The 19,489-nt window shown below is 35.5% G+C and overlaps 4 protein-coding genes across 5 annotated transcripts; 1 reads left to right on the forward strand and 3 right to left on the reverse strand.

Moving 5' to 3' along the window:
- LOC124212118 (50 kDa hatching enzyme-like) lies at positions 1–2,745 on the reverse strand. Its single transcript, XM_046611886.2, has 6 exons — positions 2,330–2,745; positions 2,158–2,254; positions 1,297–1,445; positions 770–1,081; positions 343–489; positions 1–127 (listed from the first exon to the last, which is right to left on the reverse strand). The coding sequence occupies exons 1-6, from the start codon at positions 2,441–2,443 to the stop codon at positions 95–97; spliced, it is 852 nt and encodes a 283-aa protein (XP_046467842.1). The 5' UTR covers positions 2,444–2,745; the 3' UTR covers positions 1–94.
- A 339-nt stretch (positions 2,746–3,084) lies between these two features.
- On the reverse strand, positions 3,085–6,740 carry LOC124212084 (50 kDa hatching enzyme-like). The gene is made up of 6 exons (XM_046611824.2): positions 6,330–6,740; positions 6,159–6,255; positions 5,299–5,447; positions 4,772–5,083; positions 4,345–4,491; positions 3,085–4,129 (listed from the first exon to the last, which is right to left on the reverse strand). The coding sequence occupies exons 1-6, from the start codon at positions 6,441–6,443 to the stop codon at positions 4,097–4,099; spliced, it is 852 nt and encodes a 283-aa protein (XP_046467780.1). The 5' UTR covers positions 6,444–6,740; the 3' UTR covers positions 3,085–4,096.
- A 311-nt stretch (positions 6,741–7,051) lies between these two features.
- Positions 7,052–15,374, reverse strand: Marcal1 (SWI/SNF-related matrix-associated actin-dependent regulator of chromatin subfamily A-like protein 1). Its single transcript, XM_046610377.2, has 12 exons — positions 14,982–15,374; positions 14,412–14,801; positions 13,819–13,934; positions 13,440–13,543; positions 13,021–13,155; positions 12,732–12,909; positions 9,828–9,991; positions 9,248–9,412; positions 9,024–9,185; positions 8,832–8,939; positions 8,489–8,663; positions 7,052–8,364 (listed from the first exon to the last, which is right to left on the reverse strand). The coding sequence occupies exons 1-12, from the start codon at positions 14,986–14,988 to the stop codon at positions 8,002–8,004; spliced, it is 2,067 nt and encodes a 688-aa protein (XP_046466333.1). The 5' UTR covers positions 14,989–15,374; the 3' UTR covers positions 7,052–8,001.
- On the forward strand, positions 15,213–18,937 carry LOC124211381 (PITH domain-containing protein GA19395). 2 transcript variants are annotated; one of them, XM_046610388.2, is made up of 6 exons: positions 15,213–15,417; positions 15,872–16,064; positions 16,343–16,386; positions 17,372–17,449; positions 17,537–17,641; positions 18,559–18,937. In XM_046610388.2, exons 2-6 carry the CDS (start codon positions 15,894–15,896, stop codon positions 18,764–18,766), a joined length of 606 nt encoding a protein of 201 aa, XP_046466344.1. In that variant the 5' UTR covers positions 15,213–15,417; positions 15,872–15,893; the 3' UTR covers positions 18,767–18,937. The 2 variants fall into 2 exon arrangements, with proteins under 2 accessions (XP_046466344.1, XP_046466343.1); XM_046610387.2 differs by having other exon boundaries at positions 15,214–15,417; positions 15,886–16,064.
- The last annotated feature ends 552 nt before the right edge of the window (positions 18,938–19,489 follow it).

The raw sequence follows: 19,489 nt of genomic DNA on the forward strand, positions 1-19,489 counted from the left end.
CGCAACGATACTTCCAGCCACACCTGTGGATCAGATCAAGGAGAAAAGGTCGACGGGATTTTTTCACGACAGGTTATTGCCGCCTTGCGATTGGTCATCGTAATAACAGCAAATGTTTGTTTATCACCTGGAGAGATTATTGTCAGAAGAGCTTTTGTTTATTGGACTAATTTGGGATTATGCAAGTTTAAAACATTCTTATTATACGAATTTGGATATTTTTTATTTGCACAATCCAATGGCAGTTTGCTATGTGAAAAAATCACTTAATTTTCTGTTTCAAAAGAGTTATCTGCTCTTTGTCGATAGAGACGCGAATTCATTTTGACTAGTTTAACTTACATGAATTTTATTGGTTTCAGACATTGTTTTATTCGATACTGGTGGTAGAGACTCTGTAGTAACTGAAAAAAGGATTCCTTCTCTATGCGAAGCGTCCTGATCCTTCGTGCTATTTTTTGTACCTTCAGTTTTTGTTCCGTAGATTTTCTGTGCGAAAAATAATATCCTGTTATTTTTCACGCATTCTATAGCTAATTGTAAAAATATCGGTGATCATCTATATTAGTTACGTACGGATTTTCTTTTTTATATGTATACATATAGATATCGATTTCAAATCTGAGCTACCTCAAATCGAGCTTAATAGGCCAAAACGTAGCTATAAAAGAAATGTTACAGCTGACCTGATTTTCTTACACAATCCAAAGTATCTAACTACAAATGTCTTTAATGATACTTTTCAACTTTCTTTATAATAGTGACTCACTTGTATCCCAGTAATGTCATCATTGTCCAACTGGTAATTAGGAGAATATCTCCTGACGACCGGCCACATGGCAGCGGTCTGAAAGTTGCTGTGATCAAGACCGAGGGAATGACCGAACTCATGCACTGCTGTCTGAAAGAGATCGAGACCGGAGTTGTTTCTGATAGTCCAATTTTGAGACAGGTCGAAATGGGCATCCCCAGTGAGTAGACTCGCCGGGAAAAAAGCGTGCGCCGTCATATCCAACGTTCCTCTGAACGGTTTGCAGTTGGATCCGTGATCTCCGCGGTGGAAGCTGATGTCGATGTCGACCTAAATCGCAATAAAATGATAGTCATTGCCCGATATTAGAGTTTAGATTAAATGTTATAGTACCAGCAATTGAATCTACTTGAAGTCGTGCAAATATGCCGATATGGTTTATAGTTTCAGCCTCGGTTTTGATTTGAAACAAAAAGTGAGGGAGTCAAAGAGGAAAAGAAAAATACCTGAGAGTGTTGATATTTTAGGATCTAAAGATTACTTACCTTTCCACTTCCTACTGCGAATTTCAGGTCTGTATAATTTGACCACACAGCAAATGCCCTGGCGATTTCATTATCAACATCCGTTTTATTCAGATTTTCGGGGTAATTGTTTATTCTGTATGTTAAATTTTTGTGCATCCATTTGGTCCCTGAGAAACATTGTATCGTGTGTTATTCGAGAGGTTTTTGTACCGGTCAATGTATTCTAAGGAAATATTGAATCTTCTTGCTTCAGTGACAATTTCAGCTAATCGAATCCCACACTTTCTTCTCATCCTGGGTGATAAAATAGCGTCACACTTTGAAAAATGTTTAGGTTTATGATCGCGTTTGTCTTTCCTCACTTGGAAAATTTCGGATTCGAGTTGTGCCATAATCTCATAGCGAATAAAAATAAGCTGCAACTATATTTACAGCTTTTCCATCAATGTTCCAATACTTCAATAATCACACAAGATTAGCGATTATAAACCCGGAAAATTGTCAAGTGAGTTCGCTGTGCAAGAGACGAAAATCGTCCCTGTATAAAATTTCGTAGATATAATAGACTCCGATAGAAAATTCATAAAATACTATTGAAACGCAAAAATTTTTACGAAAATTTTTGCTGTTCTTATTTTAATGTGGTTTTCAGTCTTAATTAACGGGATTTATACTTCATTTCAACCAGGGGTATGAAATATGACTCATGAAATAATCAGTAAAACAGAAATTCTAATGACCCCTTAATCGCATACTTATGACCTTCTGATAAACGACCCTAGTTAGCAGGTTCGCGATTTATCAGTTATTTTCTCTGCGTATTTTTTACCTCGTGACGTAGTCGGTTGCGATAAAATTATAAAATTTGAGAAGCCGTACCTTGAAGAGTATATCTCTTCGATCTCCCTATGGATGTTCGAACTTTGTCGATGAAGATTGGAAAAATAGAAGACTTCAATGGCATCGTGTGGTTCGGCTAAAAAATTCGAAGGAATATTGAAACCTTTGCAACTCTGTTAAAACCTTTCTGTTAGTTTTTCTGATTACTCACTTCTGCTTCATTTTCGAATACAACGGGTGCTGCGTAAGCGTTCAAAGCACAACCAATCAGAGCAAATATTCCAGCGCATCGCAACGAGCCTTGTGACCTTTTCATTCCCGGCATTATTTACAACGTCTGATTTCCTGGTGCAAAACTAAGACTGTACGAAGACGAACTGCCTCAAGTTAATATTGTATCCGCGTTAACAACGAGTAATTTGGATATTTCAAACATTAATTATATTGAATGACCTTACTGTCACAGCAAAGCCGTTTTTTTTTTTTATTCTCGAGTTAAATGTCGCACCAATTCTCTTTCAATTTTATTTTTTGCACTAGACACTGTGAGACATTTCGCTATAGAACTGTAGGCACGTATTTCCCTCGCAATAAAGAAATGTGCTTCTGCGAAAACTAAATTAAAAACAACGCAGGTTCACGTTGGATCCAGCTTTATAGATTCACCCCACCACGGCGTCTCCAGAATTATCTTCTCTTGCAGCATTCTACAAATTTCAATTATCCGTTGCGCTTGTCAAGTACACTAATATTCTGCGAAATATGCGTTAATGAAGGAGAGGAAAATACGGGAAAAATTTGTGCACAGGGTCATTGTAAAAGTCAATCCTTATCTAATTCTTTACCGTTTGTAGATTATCACTATAAAACAATATCTAGCGCATATCAAAATGCTTAATAAAACGGTTTTTTCCTCATCTTTGGGTCGCCGAACATAACAGCAAAGGATTCGAGACGAAATTCATATGAATTTTATATATTTTTGATTATAAAAATGATGTATTAACAAAATAAATAAATACAACATATTTTTTACGTTTAAGTTTGTTTGCGTTAGTTTCAAATTTAACAAACCCACGATCGAGCTTAAAAAAACGTTGAATCTCTGTAAAGTTGACGAAATTACACGTGGTTGAATACTACTAATTTCAGATGATCTTAACAATCTTATTATCCTGAAATGAGTTAACGATCATACTCGATGTAATTTAGTTTGAAACAGCATGGAGTTGAATCGAACGATCAGCCGATCCAGCTTTTTGGGTAAATTTATGAATTATCAAAGCACAGAACACATTGTACAAACCGTTAAAGTCGATATTTTGTGAGATCGAGTCGATGTCCAGCAAAATTAGCGGTAAAATTCGACATTCGTGATTAAATACGACAACCATTTATTAATTAGTATATTCACCTCTAAAATGATGTTTTTTGAAACTTTTGTCGAATTTTTATATAAATTTTTTTCAATACTAATATAAATATTTTCATTTTTTTTTTTAATTTTGTTTACTCACCCAATAACAGATGATACCTATTTATTCGCGAAAGCATCATATGAAAAATTCTTTATATCATGTTTCTCTGAAATACAACAAGACATCAGTAAGTTGAAATGATCATTACTTGGAAATTGTGCGTGATATCAATGCTTGTTGCTTTTCCGTTCAGACTTAAGAAACATGATACTAACTGGCAGTCTTATTTGCGCAAAAATGAGGCGAGTCGTTAGGGAGATAAGTTAATCGGATTGATACTTTAAAAAACACTCCGTGTAAGATATTGCGATATTTCGTTTTTTTTAATCTGTATGAAAATCAAGTATCAATCTCACAAATACGTAGTTTTTATACAAAATTAATGTAACTAAAATTTGATACATCTCGCAACGATACTTCCAGCCACACCTGTGGATCAGATCAAGGAGAAAAGGTCGACGGGATTTTTTCACGACAGGTTATTGCCGCCTTGCGATTGGTCATCGTAATAACAGCAAATGTTTGTTTATCACCTGGAGAGATTATTGTCAGAAGAGCTTTTGTTTATTGGACTAATTTGGGATTATGCAAGTTTAAAACATTCTTATTATACGAATTTGGATATTTTTTATTTGCACAATCCAATGGCAGTTTGCTATGTGAAAAAATCATTTAATTTTCTGTTTCAAAAGAGTTATCGGCTCTTTGTCGATAGAGACGCGAATTCATTTTGACTAGTTTAACTTACATGAATTTTATTGGTTTCAGACATTGTTTTATTCGATACTAGTGGTGGAGACTCTGTAGTAACTGAAAAAAGGATTCCTTCTCTATGCGAAGCGTCCTGATCCTTCGTGCTATTTTTTGTACCTTCAGTTTTTGTTCCGTAGATTTTCTGTGCGAAAAATAATATCCTGTTATTTTTCACGCATTCTATAGCTAATTGTAAAAATAACGGGGATCATCTATATTAGTTGCGTACGTATCTTCTTTTTTATATGTATACATATAGATATAGATTTCAAATCTGAGCTACCTCAAATCGAGCTTAATAGGCCAAAACGTCGCTATAAAAGAAATGTTACAGCTGACCTGATTTTCCTACACAATCCAAAGTATCTAACTACAAATGTCTTTAATGATACTTTTCAACTTTCTTTATAATAGTGACTCACTTGTATCCCAGTAATGTCATCATTGTCCAACTGGTAATTAGGAGAGTAACTCCTGATGACCGGCCACATGGCAGCGGTCTGAAAGTTGCTGTGATCAAGACCGAGGGAATGACCGAACTCATGCACTGCTGTCTGAAAGAGATCGATACCGGAGTTGTTTCTGATAGTCCAATTTCGAGACAGGTCGAAATGGGCATCCCCAGTGAATCGAGTCCCCGGGTAAAAAGCGTGCGCCGTCATTTTCGACGTTCCACTGAACGGTTCGCAGTTGGATCCGTGATCTCCGCGGTGGAAGCTGATGTCGATGTCGACCTAAATCGCAATAAAATGATAGTCATTGCCCGATATTAGAGTTTAGATTAAATGTTATAGTACCAGCAATTGAATCTACTTGAAGTCGTGCAAATATGCCGATATGGTTTATAGTTTCAGCCTCGGTTTTGATTTGAAACAAAAAGTGAGGGAGTCAAAGAGGAAAAGAAAAATACCTGAGAGTGTTGATATTTTCGGATCTAAAGATTACTTACCTTTCCACTTCCTATTGCGAATTTCAGGTCTGTATAATTTGACCACACAGCAAATGCCCTGGCGATTTCATTATCAACATCCGTTTTATTCAGATTTTCGGGGTAATTGTTTATTCTGTATGTTAAATTTTTGTGCATCCATTTGGTCCCTGAGAAACATTGTATCGTGTGTTATTGAGAGGTTTTTGTACCGGTCAATGTATTCTAAGGAAATATTGAATTTTCTTGCTTCAGTGACAATTTCAGCTAATCGAATCCCACACTTTCTTCTCATCCTGGGTGATAAAATAGCGTCACACTTTGAAAAATGTTTAGGATTATGATCGCGTTTGTCTTACCTCACTTGGAAAATTTCGGATTCGAGTTGTGCCATAATCTCATAGCGAATAAAAATAAGCTGCAACTATATTTACAGCTTTTCCATCAATGTTCCAATACTTCAATAATCACACAAGATTAGCGATTATAAACCCGGAAAATTGTCAAGTGAGTTCGCTGTGCAAGAGACGAAAATCGTCCCTGTATAAAATTTCGTAGATATAATAGACTCCGATAGAAAATTCATAAAATACTATTGAAACGCAAAAATTTTTACGAAAATTTTTGCTGTTCTTATTTTAATGTGGTTTTCAGTCTTAATTAACGGGATTTATACTTCATTTCAACCAGGGGTATGAAATATGACTCATGAAATAATCAGTAAAACAGAAATTCTAATGACCCCTTAATCGCATACTTATGACTTTTTGATAAACGACCCTAGTTAGCAGGTTCGCGATTTCTCAGTTATTTTCTCTGCGTATTTTTCACCTCGTGACGTAGTCGGTTGCGATAAAATTATAAAATTTGAGAAGCCGTACCTTGAAGAGTATATCTCTTCGATCTCCCTATGGATGTTCGAACTTTGTCGATGAAGATTGGAAAAATAGAAGACTTCAATGGCATCGTGTGGTTCGGCTGTAAATTCGAAGGAATATTGAGACCTTTGCAACACTGTTAAAACCTTTCTGTTAGTTTTTCTGATTACTCACTTCTGCTTCATTTTCGAATACAACGGGTGCTGCGTAAGCGTTCAAAGCACAACCAATCAGAGCAAATATTCCAGCGCATCGCAACGAGCCTTGTGACCTTTTCATTCCCGGCATTATTTACAACGTCTGATTTCCTGGTGCAAAACTAAGACTGTACGAAGACGAACTGCCTCAAGTTAATATTGTATCCGCGTTAACAACGAGTAATTTGGATATTTCAAACATTAATTATATTGAATGACCTTACTGTCACAGCAAAGCCGTTTTTTTTTTTTATTCTCGAGTTAAATGTCGCACCAATTCTCTTTCAATTTTATTTTTTGCACTAGACACTGTGAGACATTTCGCTATAGAACTGTAGGCACGTATTTCCCTCGCAATAAAGAAATGTGCTTCTGCGAAAACTAAATTAAAAACAACGCAGGTTCACGTTGGATCCAGCTTTATAGATTCACCCCACCACGGCGTCTCCAGAATTATCTTCTCTTGCAGCATTCTACAAATTTCAATTATCCGTTGCGCTTGTCAAGTACACTAATATTCTGCGAAATACGCGTCAATGAAGGAGAGGAGAATACGGAAAAAATTTGTGCACAGGGTCATTGAAAAAGTCAATCCTTATCTAATTCTTTACCGTTTGTAGATTATCACTATAAAACAATATCTAGCGCATATCAAAATGCTTAATAAAACGGTTTTTTCCTCATCTTTGGGTCGCCGAACATAACAGCAAAGGATTCGAGACGAAATTCATATGAATTTTATATATTTTTGATTATAAAAATGATGTATTAACAAAATAAATAAATACAACATATTTTTTACGTTTAAGTTTGTTTGCGTTAGTTTCAAATTTAACAAACCCACGATCGAGCTTAAAAAAACGTTGAATCTCTGTAAAGCTGACAAAATTACACGTGGTTGAATACTACTAATTTCAGATGATCTTAACAATCTGATTATCCTGAAATGAGTTAACGATCGTACTCGATGTAATTTAGTTTGAAACAGCATGGAGTTGAATCGAACGATCAGCCGATCCAGCTTTCTGGGTAAATTTATGAATTATCAAAGCACAGAACACATTGTACAAACCGTTAAAGTCGATATTTTGTGAGATCGAGTCGATGTCCAGCAAAATTAGCGGTAAAATTCGACATTCGTGATTAAATACGACAACCATTTATTAATTAGTATATTCACCTCTAAAATGATGTTTTTTGAAACTTTTGTCGAATTTTTATATAAATTTTTTTCAATACTAATATAAATATTTTCATTTTTTTTTTTAATTTTGTTTACTCACCCAATAACAGATGATACCTATTTATTCGCGAAAGCATCATATGAAAAATTCTTTATATCATGTTTCTCTGAAATACAACAAGACATCAGTAAGTTGAAATGATCATTACTTGGAAATTGTGCGTGATATCAATGCTTGTTGCTTTTCCGTTCAGACTTAAGAAACATGATACTAACTGGCAGTCTTATTTGCGCAAAAATGAGGCGAGTCGTTAGGGAGATAAGTTAATCGGATTGATACTTTAAAAAACACTCCGTGTAAGATATTGCGATATTTCGTTTTTTTTAATCTGTATGAAAATCAAGTATCAATCTCACAAATACGTAGTTTTTATACAAAATTAATGTAACTAAAATTTGATATATCTCAACAATCCTCATCGAGTCCGTCTAAATTAAGCGTGATCAGCGCATCGTCATCTTCTTCGAGTAACTGATGAACATCTTCAATTTTCTCGCGATGTGCTGCGGAATCCTGTTGAACACTTGCTTTTGCGAAGAACGAGTGCAAGTTTGACTGATTGGACGGAGTTTCGTTACCTCGTTTGGCCTCAGTCGATTTTTCCACCGCAAAATTCTGCCCAAGCCCAGCTTTATTCAGAACATTGAGTTTCGTTTGCATCAATTTCCACAAATGGTCATCAGCCGTGTTTTTAGCGATAAGAAATTGGATCAGCACGCTTCCTTGTTGACCGATTCTGTGCACTCTATCTTCGGCTTGGCACAAAATCTACAAATTTTCACAAAAAGTTACAGTCGTCATTTAGCTAATAGAAACAATAGTGCAACAGTATTTTCACCGCTTTATTTCGGAACTTAGAATTAACCAGTAGATACATGAATGAAATAATTACTCCGGGATTCCAATACAGTTCGGCAAACACAACGCGCTGCGCGGCAGTCAAAGTGATGCCTGTGCTTGCCGCTGTTATAGAAAGAACAGCAACCAAACAGTCGTCTTGTTCTTGGAACATGTCGCATCGCACTTTTCGCTCCTCGGATTTTGTTGATCCGTCGATTCTAATATAGCTAAAGTTTTTTTTCGGAAACAGATAATAGTGCACAATTTCAACATACACCTCATACGCATATAGAACCTCGCTTCAAATTTATCAATTACCCACCGTATACCATAGAAATGAAATGATCAGTGAAGAAACAATTGTCTAAAAAAATAAACGCGGTGCTTCAATTTACCTAACATTTTTCGATGAGATGGTCTTGCATATTTCATTAAGTACCGTCAAATGGTGAGCGAATATCAAAAACTTCGTATCACTTTCCAGCAAGTCATTGACGTAATTGCTAGAAAAATGCAATGATGAAAAATTGCAGGATAAAATTACATTTTTGAAAAGAAATAAATTCTCTCGCATTCAATTCAATTACCATATCGCTTTTGTTTTCACCTCAGCCGTTTCTCTATAATGCTGCAGTAACGCGGTGTTTCCTTCGGAGTTCCTAAAACTTTCGCGTTGTACGGCCTCGGCGATTTTCTTCATTTTTTGTGTTTCTGTTTTAATCAACTTTGGATCCAAAATTACAACTTCTCTGGAATTGCAAAAACGATCTGATAGATCAAAAAACATTGCAGGGTACGTAACGCAACTTACCGTATTTTGGACGGCAACTGGGTCAGTACTTCAGATTTTATACGTCTAATTAGACAACAGCGGTTCAATAGTAGCTGCAGCTCTTGCATGTTTGAAGAACCCCCGTATTCCCAGCCAAATTTGCCGAAAGTGCCAGCACAATATCTAATGCCGAATTCGTGAAATCTGAACAAGGAGATAACGGTTTAACGGTTGTATTGGTATTCTTAATCAGGGTTCACAGATTAAGCTAACATGTCGATGAAAGTGGCAATCAGTTGACCCAACATTTTAATCAATTTTCCGAATAACAACGCCCGAAGAACAATGTGTAGGCTGTTGAATTCTAATTCAGTGACACTGACAATCATTCGGTGCAGAATGAAAAATGTAATGAAAAAACACTTTTATAAATACATACGATTCGGTTGATCATACAGTAATTTACCGCCAACAAATGGCGTCTTTTAAATTTAAAGATAACAATTCGAATTAGAAACTTTCAGTACACCTCGATAAAAAAAATATCTGAATAACTTGTGCGCGCAATAATATACATGATTGCTCTGCGACAAAATAATCAAAAAGACTTTCAACACACCCAAGAAATTTCTGCATAACAAGGTTGATTTGAAAATACAATTCCTTAGGGCGTGAAAGGGCTGGTGTACCGCTAAGCAACACAACTCTTCGCGCTTGAGAAGCTACGACAGATGCGGCCACTGAACGTGCAGATTTTGGACTCTTCAAGAAATGAGATTCATCCTGTACAAACAAATCGTATCATATTTAATCATACTTGGCGATTGTAATAGTAGTGATGGTAGTAGCAGTAGTAGTAGGAGTGAAAGTAGTAAGAGTGGAAGTAACAGCGTAGTAAAAGTACCAATAGTAGTGGATTTCCCCATTTAAAATACACGTCTTTCGGACACATTCTCAGCATATATTTTTTTGTAAGAGTAATAATTTTCAAAAAAATCTGCAACTGCGAGGTTTTAGTGGGCATTAGTGCTGCTATCTGAAAACAAATTGACATTATCGTACCATGCAATATCGCCGAATCGCACACCCTCGAAGTTTGACTTTTTTCATTTAGAGGAGATGCAATTTGTCGAAATTACCAGGTATGATAATGTCAATTTTTTCTCAGATAGTTTAATATATATTATAGTATATTATACACTGAGAATGTGTCCGAAATAGGTGTATTTTAAATGGGGAAACCCTCCCTCTTACATGCACGGGTTAGAGTTGTGATGAAAATCTAAAAAAATCTGAGAATTGTTTTTGAATTCTTTAAAGTTGATTTAGGGGGCGGTCCGGAAAAAATTCGTCAGGATTTTAAATAAGTACCACCTTAGTAGACCCATACACACAGAAACTAGTGGATGCCACTTAGTTGCGAAACACCCGATTTTGAATTAGTAATAAGCAATCACAGAAAGCGGACTACACGCATGTACACCACGTAAAAAATCTAGATTACGAGTGACTGGGAAGAAGGATTACGTTGCAGGGGCTAAGCCATGAAAACTGGCGCCTATCAGAAGTGAATGAGCAGGTTCCGAGATATCGGTACCATGCAACGGCCACAGTGGTGGAAGATTGGTGTAGCATCTAACATGACAAGCAATGTTACCAATGGTGCCCAGGTAGATGAGGGAATGGAGATCATCCTGGTAAACAGGATCAAAGAGTTCGGGGCTGATTGCGAATAAGAAGAGGCATGATACGGTTCTGCAGAATAAAAAAACGCAGAAAGAGATCGAGGAGAGTCTCGAGAAAGTGGAACAGGCTTTGGAACTACAGGCAGTAATGATTAACGCAGATTGCAACAGACTCGCGGTAAGCGCTCAGACATGAACAAACACTCCAAAGAGGAAAAGGGAACAGTGTGGAACACTTAGTCCAATACAGCACAGTCGATCAACGAAGAAGAATAAATATGAGACAACCAGCAGAACTGGTTGGAAGCTTAAAAAAGACCCACAAAAGGCGGAGCTATCGAAACAATGGCCAAAGACAGACAACAGGGTGCAACGTGTGGATCTGCCACGAAAGACGTTTTACAATTAAACGAGTATCAGGTCTCTGAACCATGAAATCTTCTGAAACTTCTAGGATCCTTTCCTTGGCTTCAAGTACGGTTGATTGTATAAGCGGTCCGATGGGCGAGAGCAATAGTGAACTAATTACGAATTTTGGACAACTTCATCTATGGTATTCTAAATTGAGCAAAAACAGGCAGATTCTGTGAAACTGCACACAAGGAGCTTCATATTTAGGAAAATGGAAGACCCTATAAATAATTTCAGCAGAACTCATAATCCGAAAGATTGATACTTTCCTTGCTATTCACCAAGCCTTGATGTCAAGAACGTGTTCAACGCATCAAGGTGGGCTGACATACTACAAGCGCTCGAGAACTTCAAGGTACTGGCTCACCTAAAAAGAGTTATGAACTACTCTCTGTGTCATAGAAAACGTCAACACCATTGATCCTTAGCGAACTGTCAAAGTTAAGGCATTATCTACGACGATCTACTCAGATGGCTACAACCACCAGAAGGTGCCAAGGTCTTTGGATATGTTGACGATACAGTGGCCGGGATCACGGCCAGAACACCAGTCCAAGCCCATAGTGACTGGCTATTCGAATGTGAACTGGAACTCGTTTCATTTAAGATCTGAAGCGATGGATATAACGAGGCAGAGAACCTTTAACTAACTACTTAACGTTGAAATTGTAGGATAAACCAACAAGGCAAAGAAGGTGATTTAAACCTGGGTGTTATAATCGACAAGATGCACAGGTTTCGCAATGCACATTAAAAGAGGCACAAGCAAAACTGCCCACTTGGTGGCAGCATCATGAAAATTAATGCCCAAGACATCAGGCGCCAGGACTAGGAAAGAAATGATTCTGACAGGTGTTTGTCACTCATTTCTGCTTCATCGAGTGAAAATCTAGGCGGATGAGTTGGAAATTAAAAGGTATATAGCAAGAGGGTTGTTCTTTGAGGAAAAGAGTGAAAACGGATTGAACAAAAGAGAAATTAAAGCAACAGCTTGAAGGTCAAAGAACAAGAAAGAGCATCCTTAGGAAGTAGGAAACGAATTGCCAAAGTGACGCGAATGGCCGAAAGACGCACAGAGCAATAGCTGATGTGCATCCATGGATTAGCCTATCAAAAATATGGAGATATGAAGATTTGAATTGTTCCCAAAAATTTCAAGAACAATCAGACAGATGAAGACTTGGAATTTAGATTGTCAATAGAAAATGAAGTTCCAAATGAACACTAGTTCCTTTCAGAAAATTTCTAGAGTTTCTCTAAATCTCTTAGACATCATTTGAATATATGAAACTTTACCAGAAATAATATAATATTTTGTTCACAATTCATTGAAAAAATGGTATACTTCTGAGCAATTTCCAAGAATTATTTCTAATGGGGTACTGTTAGCGAGTAATCTCTGTACTGTCAAAACAGAAAATACTTACGAATATAACTGCGCCGAACACATGTCTTTCGAGTGAGCTAATCGTCCGCTTCAGGATATCGTAAGACATTATGACGATTTTAGCATCGCCGAAAGTGTCTTTAGCGGTTGTATAATGATGCACGTAATGTGTCGGCACAGAAGGTAAGAACGTATAAATAGCTTCTGACCATTGATACCTGAAATTCGAAAAAATCTTACACTGCAATTTTACAATTGAGAACTACGTAACGAGAGTAACTACGTCAGCTATGAGTATTTTCTGCTCTCAATCTGTTATTGCTAATTACCTAACAGACGATGGGCTGACGATGAGAAGCGGCCAATCATTTCTATAATAATGAACAATTCCTAATGCTTGTATCGTTTTACCGAGTCCCATCTCATCTGCGATAATGCAGCGACCATTTTTCAAAATCCCATAACTGCAATAAAAAAAATATCTCAACGTGTTTTTAGCACTGTCACGCAACTTAAGTATTGTTTTTGCACTAGTAACACTCAGGGATACGAGCCATTCTATTGAATCTGCAATTACAATGCATCTTATTAGAAGAAAATGTAACACATTAACTAATCACATTTTATATGTAACTAAATCGATCCAAAATTAGTTTATCAATTGTAAAATAGTGATGCTTCTGTAATTTTTTTTAATGCTGGCTCGAATCCCTGGTAATATGTTATGCTGTTTTTGACTAATCATTACCAAACACCTTCTCGTTGAAACGGCATCAAACTTTCCACCAATTTTTTATCAATACTTGTCAAATCTACGGAATTGTAATCGGTGTTTACTTCTTTTTTGAATACCTGGAAAATGAGTTTTCAGTAAATCGTAGCACTGTTGTTCTTCTGACGTATCTACATTTCTAGCACAATGAATTATTCAAAGGAATTTAGATAAGTGTGACATATGGCGCATTTTGTTTAATTTTCAACTGTGTTGTGAAATATGAAGAGAATAATTGTTACTGTCATATTTTCATTGCTCAAAAGTGTTTCATCAAAATGGACTGATCCTATTTTCTTACAATGAACATTTTCATAATTTAGGGAGTCATTTGTTGTTTTGATTATACTCATACCTGAAGTATGCTGGGTGGCAAGTTCTCGATAGATACTCTAGGTTTTAACTGAGATAATTTTTTTACGAGATCGTTGTAATCCTTCACGTGAAAATCCCAAGTTTTGGTTTTTAAATCTGTAATAATTTTTGTTTTCCATTTAGAATGTTCTATGTCCAAAACTAGTAAACATTCTTTCCAACTCGGGTAAAACAATAATTCCAACTATTTTTGTACATATTTTGAAAATTTTTACAAACTGTCGTGATTTCTCAGTATATTCTGATTACTTTGATGTCATTTGAATACTTAAATATATGCACACAACGTAAAGCTACATGGTAATAAAATCATTTTGCAGTGAATCAACGCAGTAGAAAAGTGTCATCAAACATTTCAGTGATGTTATTTATTCTTGCTAATAAAGGTTCTGGATTTAGAATATTTTTAAAACAAAACAGATAGAACAAAGAAGAAATGGTGTTCCTTGGATTGCTCAATTAAATGCCAAGACTTTTGTCTCAACATTTTTTGCAATGGATATACATGAGATTCTCTTCTACTTATCTGAGCAATGTTCAATGTAAGTGAAGTTTGCCATTGAATGTAATTACCGTAAGATCTACTCGGAATAGTTTTGAAAATGCTGATGATTTGTTCTTGAAATTCTGAGATTATGACAGAAAATCTTTCGTCACTGATCATGACGAACTTAATCTGAATTGTGGAAGATTTGGATGAAAAGTTTTGTGGATCTTTGCTCTTGAGAGGATTGTATCGATGGTTCTGCCGGCTTGGCGAATGCATGACGAAGGAATTCCCTGATCTTTGTTCCCTACATGGGGAAACTGTTGAGACATTTCCTGAACTCCCATTATTAATTGACAGGGAATTGAGATTTGACGAATTTCCCTGACTACCTGTTAACTTTCGAGACAGCTCTTTACGACACAAAGCTGATAATCTTTTGCGCTCTATTTCGTCTTCTGAGTATTTCGCATTGTCTGAAAAAGAAATAGATTTGAGAACCTTTTCAGAAATGATTTTCTCCAGAATGTTGATTTTAAAGTTGTGAAAGTTCTCAATTTCCGAAACTATTGTGTCTATTATAGTAATTTTTTGCAAGATAGTTGTTGCAGGTGAATTGGTAGGTTATGTTATGCTGAATTTAGAGGAATACTTACTTGCCATGATTACCAAAGTTCAGCAAACAGAACGATCAACAAGTTCACAGTTCGGACATTCTGGGCTTACGGTTAGACAGTGTGAAAAAAAATAGTTATCAATCCGATTACTCTGACACAGAGTTAAAGACATCACGAAATTTCGCGCGTTTCTCCTTTAAACTCTGGTTGATGACATTCAAATTTTTGTTGGCAACACTGACAGAATTTTACATCCCTCACTTTGCTGGGCTGTTCACACTGTCACCCGTTGGTTTTAGCGATTTGCGCTTGCCCGAGCCGATAAATAACTATAAATTGGGTACTCCATCGACAAACGGCATAAGTTCCGACTTAACCAAAAAAGTGCTTATTCATTAGATAATTACATCTGAAAATAATTATACCCGTATATCAGAAACGACCAAGATATTGAGGAAAATAGAATTTTTGTCAGGTGAATAATTTTCACAAAATTATCTTGATAGATACTCTATTTTATTAATCTAAAAACAGTGCGAGATTTTTGATCAGAAATATTAACGCACCTTGTTCTGTCCTTAGATAATTAGATTATTTTCTAGTTTATGGCTAAAATTCATCCTGAGAAAGTTAATATTATTTTTCATTTTCTATCCAAGTAGAGCTTGATTTTAAAAAAAGCATCTCTAGTACTTCTTTCACAAATAATTTAAAAAAAGCGGAAAACTATTCAGTTCAATTAATTTACCGGCAACGTTTTTAGAGCACATAAAGGCGTACTAATTATAATTTATCTAAAATTTAAATGAACTTGACTGATAAATATTTTATACAAATCGTTTATTTGTTTACTTAAATTCATATAATTATATATTATCAATAGTTTTTTACTTTTTTCAGATTTCGTTCATCCTAATTGAATTGTGCAGTTGTTTTCTTACAGATTGAGCAATGGAACATCGCTGCGATTGCGGCAGTTCACATAACGAAGCTGAACTTGGTTTGCAGTACAATTTATTTCAGAAAATAGACAAAGATAACATTGAATGTCTTAATGAATATGAAGAAGGTTCTGGAGTGAAAGTTTTCAAACCATGGGAAGACCGACTGAATCGTGAGAAGGTATAATAATTATAAATAGCACCATCATTTAACAACTCAATTACATGTCATCCCTGTCGTTATTTCAAGAGCCTAGCCAGGTGCCGTTTCACCCTGAACAGTATAGATTACTGAAAGTTCCAAAATTTCTCGGCAATCAGTTCAAGTATAATACTAACCTCAAACAGAATTTTTTTTTCATGTGTATCTACCAGACCCATCACAACAAATTAATGAACATATTAAAAGTGATTCAAAAAGATTCATGATTACTTTTTCTTTTTATCTTTTGCTCGTAGTATGTGGAGAGCGATGCAGATGACGAGCTGCTGTTTAATATACCGTAAGTATGCACTATGTGTTTATGGTTCATCGCAACGAAAGAAGATTCTATACATTTATTTCTGTATATTCATTTAGTCAACTGACTTTAGTTACGATGAAGACGATTTTTCACTTGATCTTGGTGAATTGTTGAGTAATGTTATTCTTGGATATGAAGGTCGAGACATCAAAACACTTTTCTATTGTGTTAACGTTTCAGCCCGTAACGTTTCTGAGGAGGGCCCCAATCAGGGCTGAAACGTTAACACAATAAAAAAGAGTTCTGATGTCTCGACCTTCATATCCCAGAATAACATTACTGACATTAGTTACCTTCCAAATGATATATTTTAGTTACTATTTTTTAAAAATTGGGCGTTCAATTGTCAAAACATTTTCAGAGACTTATGTACTGTCTTACCGTTTTCTGATAGCCAAATTTTACTTCAACTTTCGCCCTGAATTTGGTGAACCCTCAAACAGAACCACAGATACCCGAGTCTTACCTCAAATAGTTAAAACTCAGGTTAGATCAGGTCAGGGTCAGGACCAAAAAAATCGGTGTCTGAGTCATTCGATGTAAATTGGGTCATCTCAACACCTGTGGTTTTTGTTTCCTTTTAAGATTCTGTTACGCTATGTGAAAGTTCATTCATAATTTTTTTTGAGGTTCTATGGGTTCCTGTTCCAGGGTTCTCAAAAATAATAATTTGACAACTCATGAATTCCGAAAACGTTGGATTGATGTTATCGTGGATATGGAATGCTGTATCCAAAATAACACGATCGTTGTTGGATTCATCTTGAATCCAATTTTTCGAATAAAAATATTTCAAATTTTATGATCCATCATTCACATCACAAATGATGATGCTAAAGAAATGCACTCTACTATTTGATGTATACATGGAATATTCAGTTGTATATTGCAATTTAGATTTACTATTTTGATAAATTCTGAAAAAATTAAAAAAGATCAATCTGTTTCTTCACTACGTTTTTAGATTTACAGGCAACGTGAAGCTGAAGGGATTGATTGTCACGGGAAACCAGGATAATTCTTATCCTTTAAAAGTCAAGCTGTGAGTGAAATTTCGCATCATTTATTCTGATTTTTATGTGCGTGCGCACTTGCGTACTGAATATTAACATTACCACTGTTCCAATAGGTTTAAAAATCGTCCGCACATGGTGTTCGACGATACAGGAATAGAAGCCGATCAGGAATTCGAATTGTCAAGAGATCTGTATGGCATTCACGAGTATCCGATAAGGTATGTGTATGTCATCAGCATAGAAGCATAAAAAATTCAATTCTAATCTCAATTCATTCCCATAAAACAATTGAACCATAATGCCCGTTACAGTCCAAATCAATTTGGTATCGATTATTGTTTACACTAGTTGGTTATGCTCGTAGTAAATAGACAAACGGATAAATTACTTTGTCAAAAATTATTTTCAGAAATTTTCAGTTTCTAAGAATTCACTCTGAAGTTGAATTTCTGATAGTTTTACAATTTTTCTGGCAGAAATCTAACCAATTGTGATAATTTCTAGGAATCTTCCATATATGTGCAGATTTATCCAGCTGCATTTCAAAAAACTTATTTCAAACGTTCTCTGAAATTATCTCAATTTTCTCAGAAATCCATACCAATTTTTCGTTACATGGTACAATTAAAAAATGTACACTGAAACACCATAGCTCAGATATTTTCAGATATCAAGTTTTTGAAAGAATATGAATTTTCTCTGATATTAGTCCGATTTTTATCTTGCATCCGACTATTTGGTCAGAAATAGTCGGAAGGACGAAAACTTGGAGTTTCTCTGATCTTCAACATGAAAAGAAGTTCGAAAAAAATATAAATTGTTTCCAGAACCTCTAGCATTTCTTGAAATTACTAATGGCGTTTTAAGCTGACTGCAGTGCATATGTACTGAATGTAGTTTCCCTAGGATGTTATTTTTGTTATTAATTGAAAACTGGTAAAATTACTTGTAGAGCACGACGAGTACAAACAATTGAAAACGTTATCAGACATCACAATAATTCAAACGTTTTACAAAAATAATGCAGAGCTTTTCCCATAACTGGCCAAATAGAGAGAATATTCTGAAAAAAATTATGAGTATTTTTCCAGAATTTCTTTCACGAGGGTTGTGATTTTAACTAATTTGTTGACAGGGTGGTTAAGTTTTCATCCGTCTACCATTTAACCTTATATTTTACTGGTAATCACGGGGCAGAAAGAACGCGCATCAATTACATAGGAATGAAAGGTGAATGGACTGAAGGGCACCATCACGGTGTCACGATATGCACCTACGAATCACGGCCGCAAATTTCTGATCACCTTACTCAAGAACACACTGTGACCAAACATGTACACTGATCACGTTAATAATGATATTCGCAATAACCTCTAACAAATACTACAACTATGTGATCATTACTTAAATTAATTATAACAACCGCCATTATTTACCATACAAAAACGCAATTTTTTCATCTAAACTTGTACTTTTTTTTATAAAACTTGAAATAAATCTTATTAAACAATCAACTGACGGGTTGGATTCGGATCTTATATTCAAGATTTGAAAGAGTAAGATTATGAATTGATTTTTCGATTTTACGGTACTTTATTCAATTAAATTATCTACACATCTATTACTGCTAATAAAGAATGTGGGGTTAATGCGACCCTGTGTTATTTTAATTATCAATTGAGCTACCCACATGGCATTGAACTAATTACATCAATTAATCTTTGACCCATCCACTGATTACCAATCATATTATTTCTGTCTTATAATTATTAAAAGTTCACGTCGAAAATGACATTATTTGACATTTCCGAAAAACTGGCAACCAATCATATTAAATTCAAACACACGTTACGTGTGATTTCCATCAATCATTGCCAATTTTTCCGCAGATATTAGCTCATATAAGTATTGTACTCTACAGTAAAATGCATAAATACCTTAACTTTCCGGCTAACTTATGTTCAGTCCGAAATAAAATGCTAGTTTAATTCTATATGAATCATGTGACAATGACTGACAATACAGCTGACGTGAGAAAATGTGAGGCCTTGTCACATAATTCGTTT

This window comes from Neodiprion pinetum, chromosome 2 (assembly GCF_021155775.2).
Source record: "Neodiprion pinetum isolate iyNeoPine1 chromosome 2, iyNeoPine1.2, whole genome shotgun sequence".
Taxonomy (NCBI): Eukaryota; Metazoa; Arthropoda; class Insecta; order Hymenoptera; family Diprionidae; genus Neodiprion; species Neodiprion pinetum.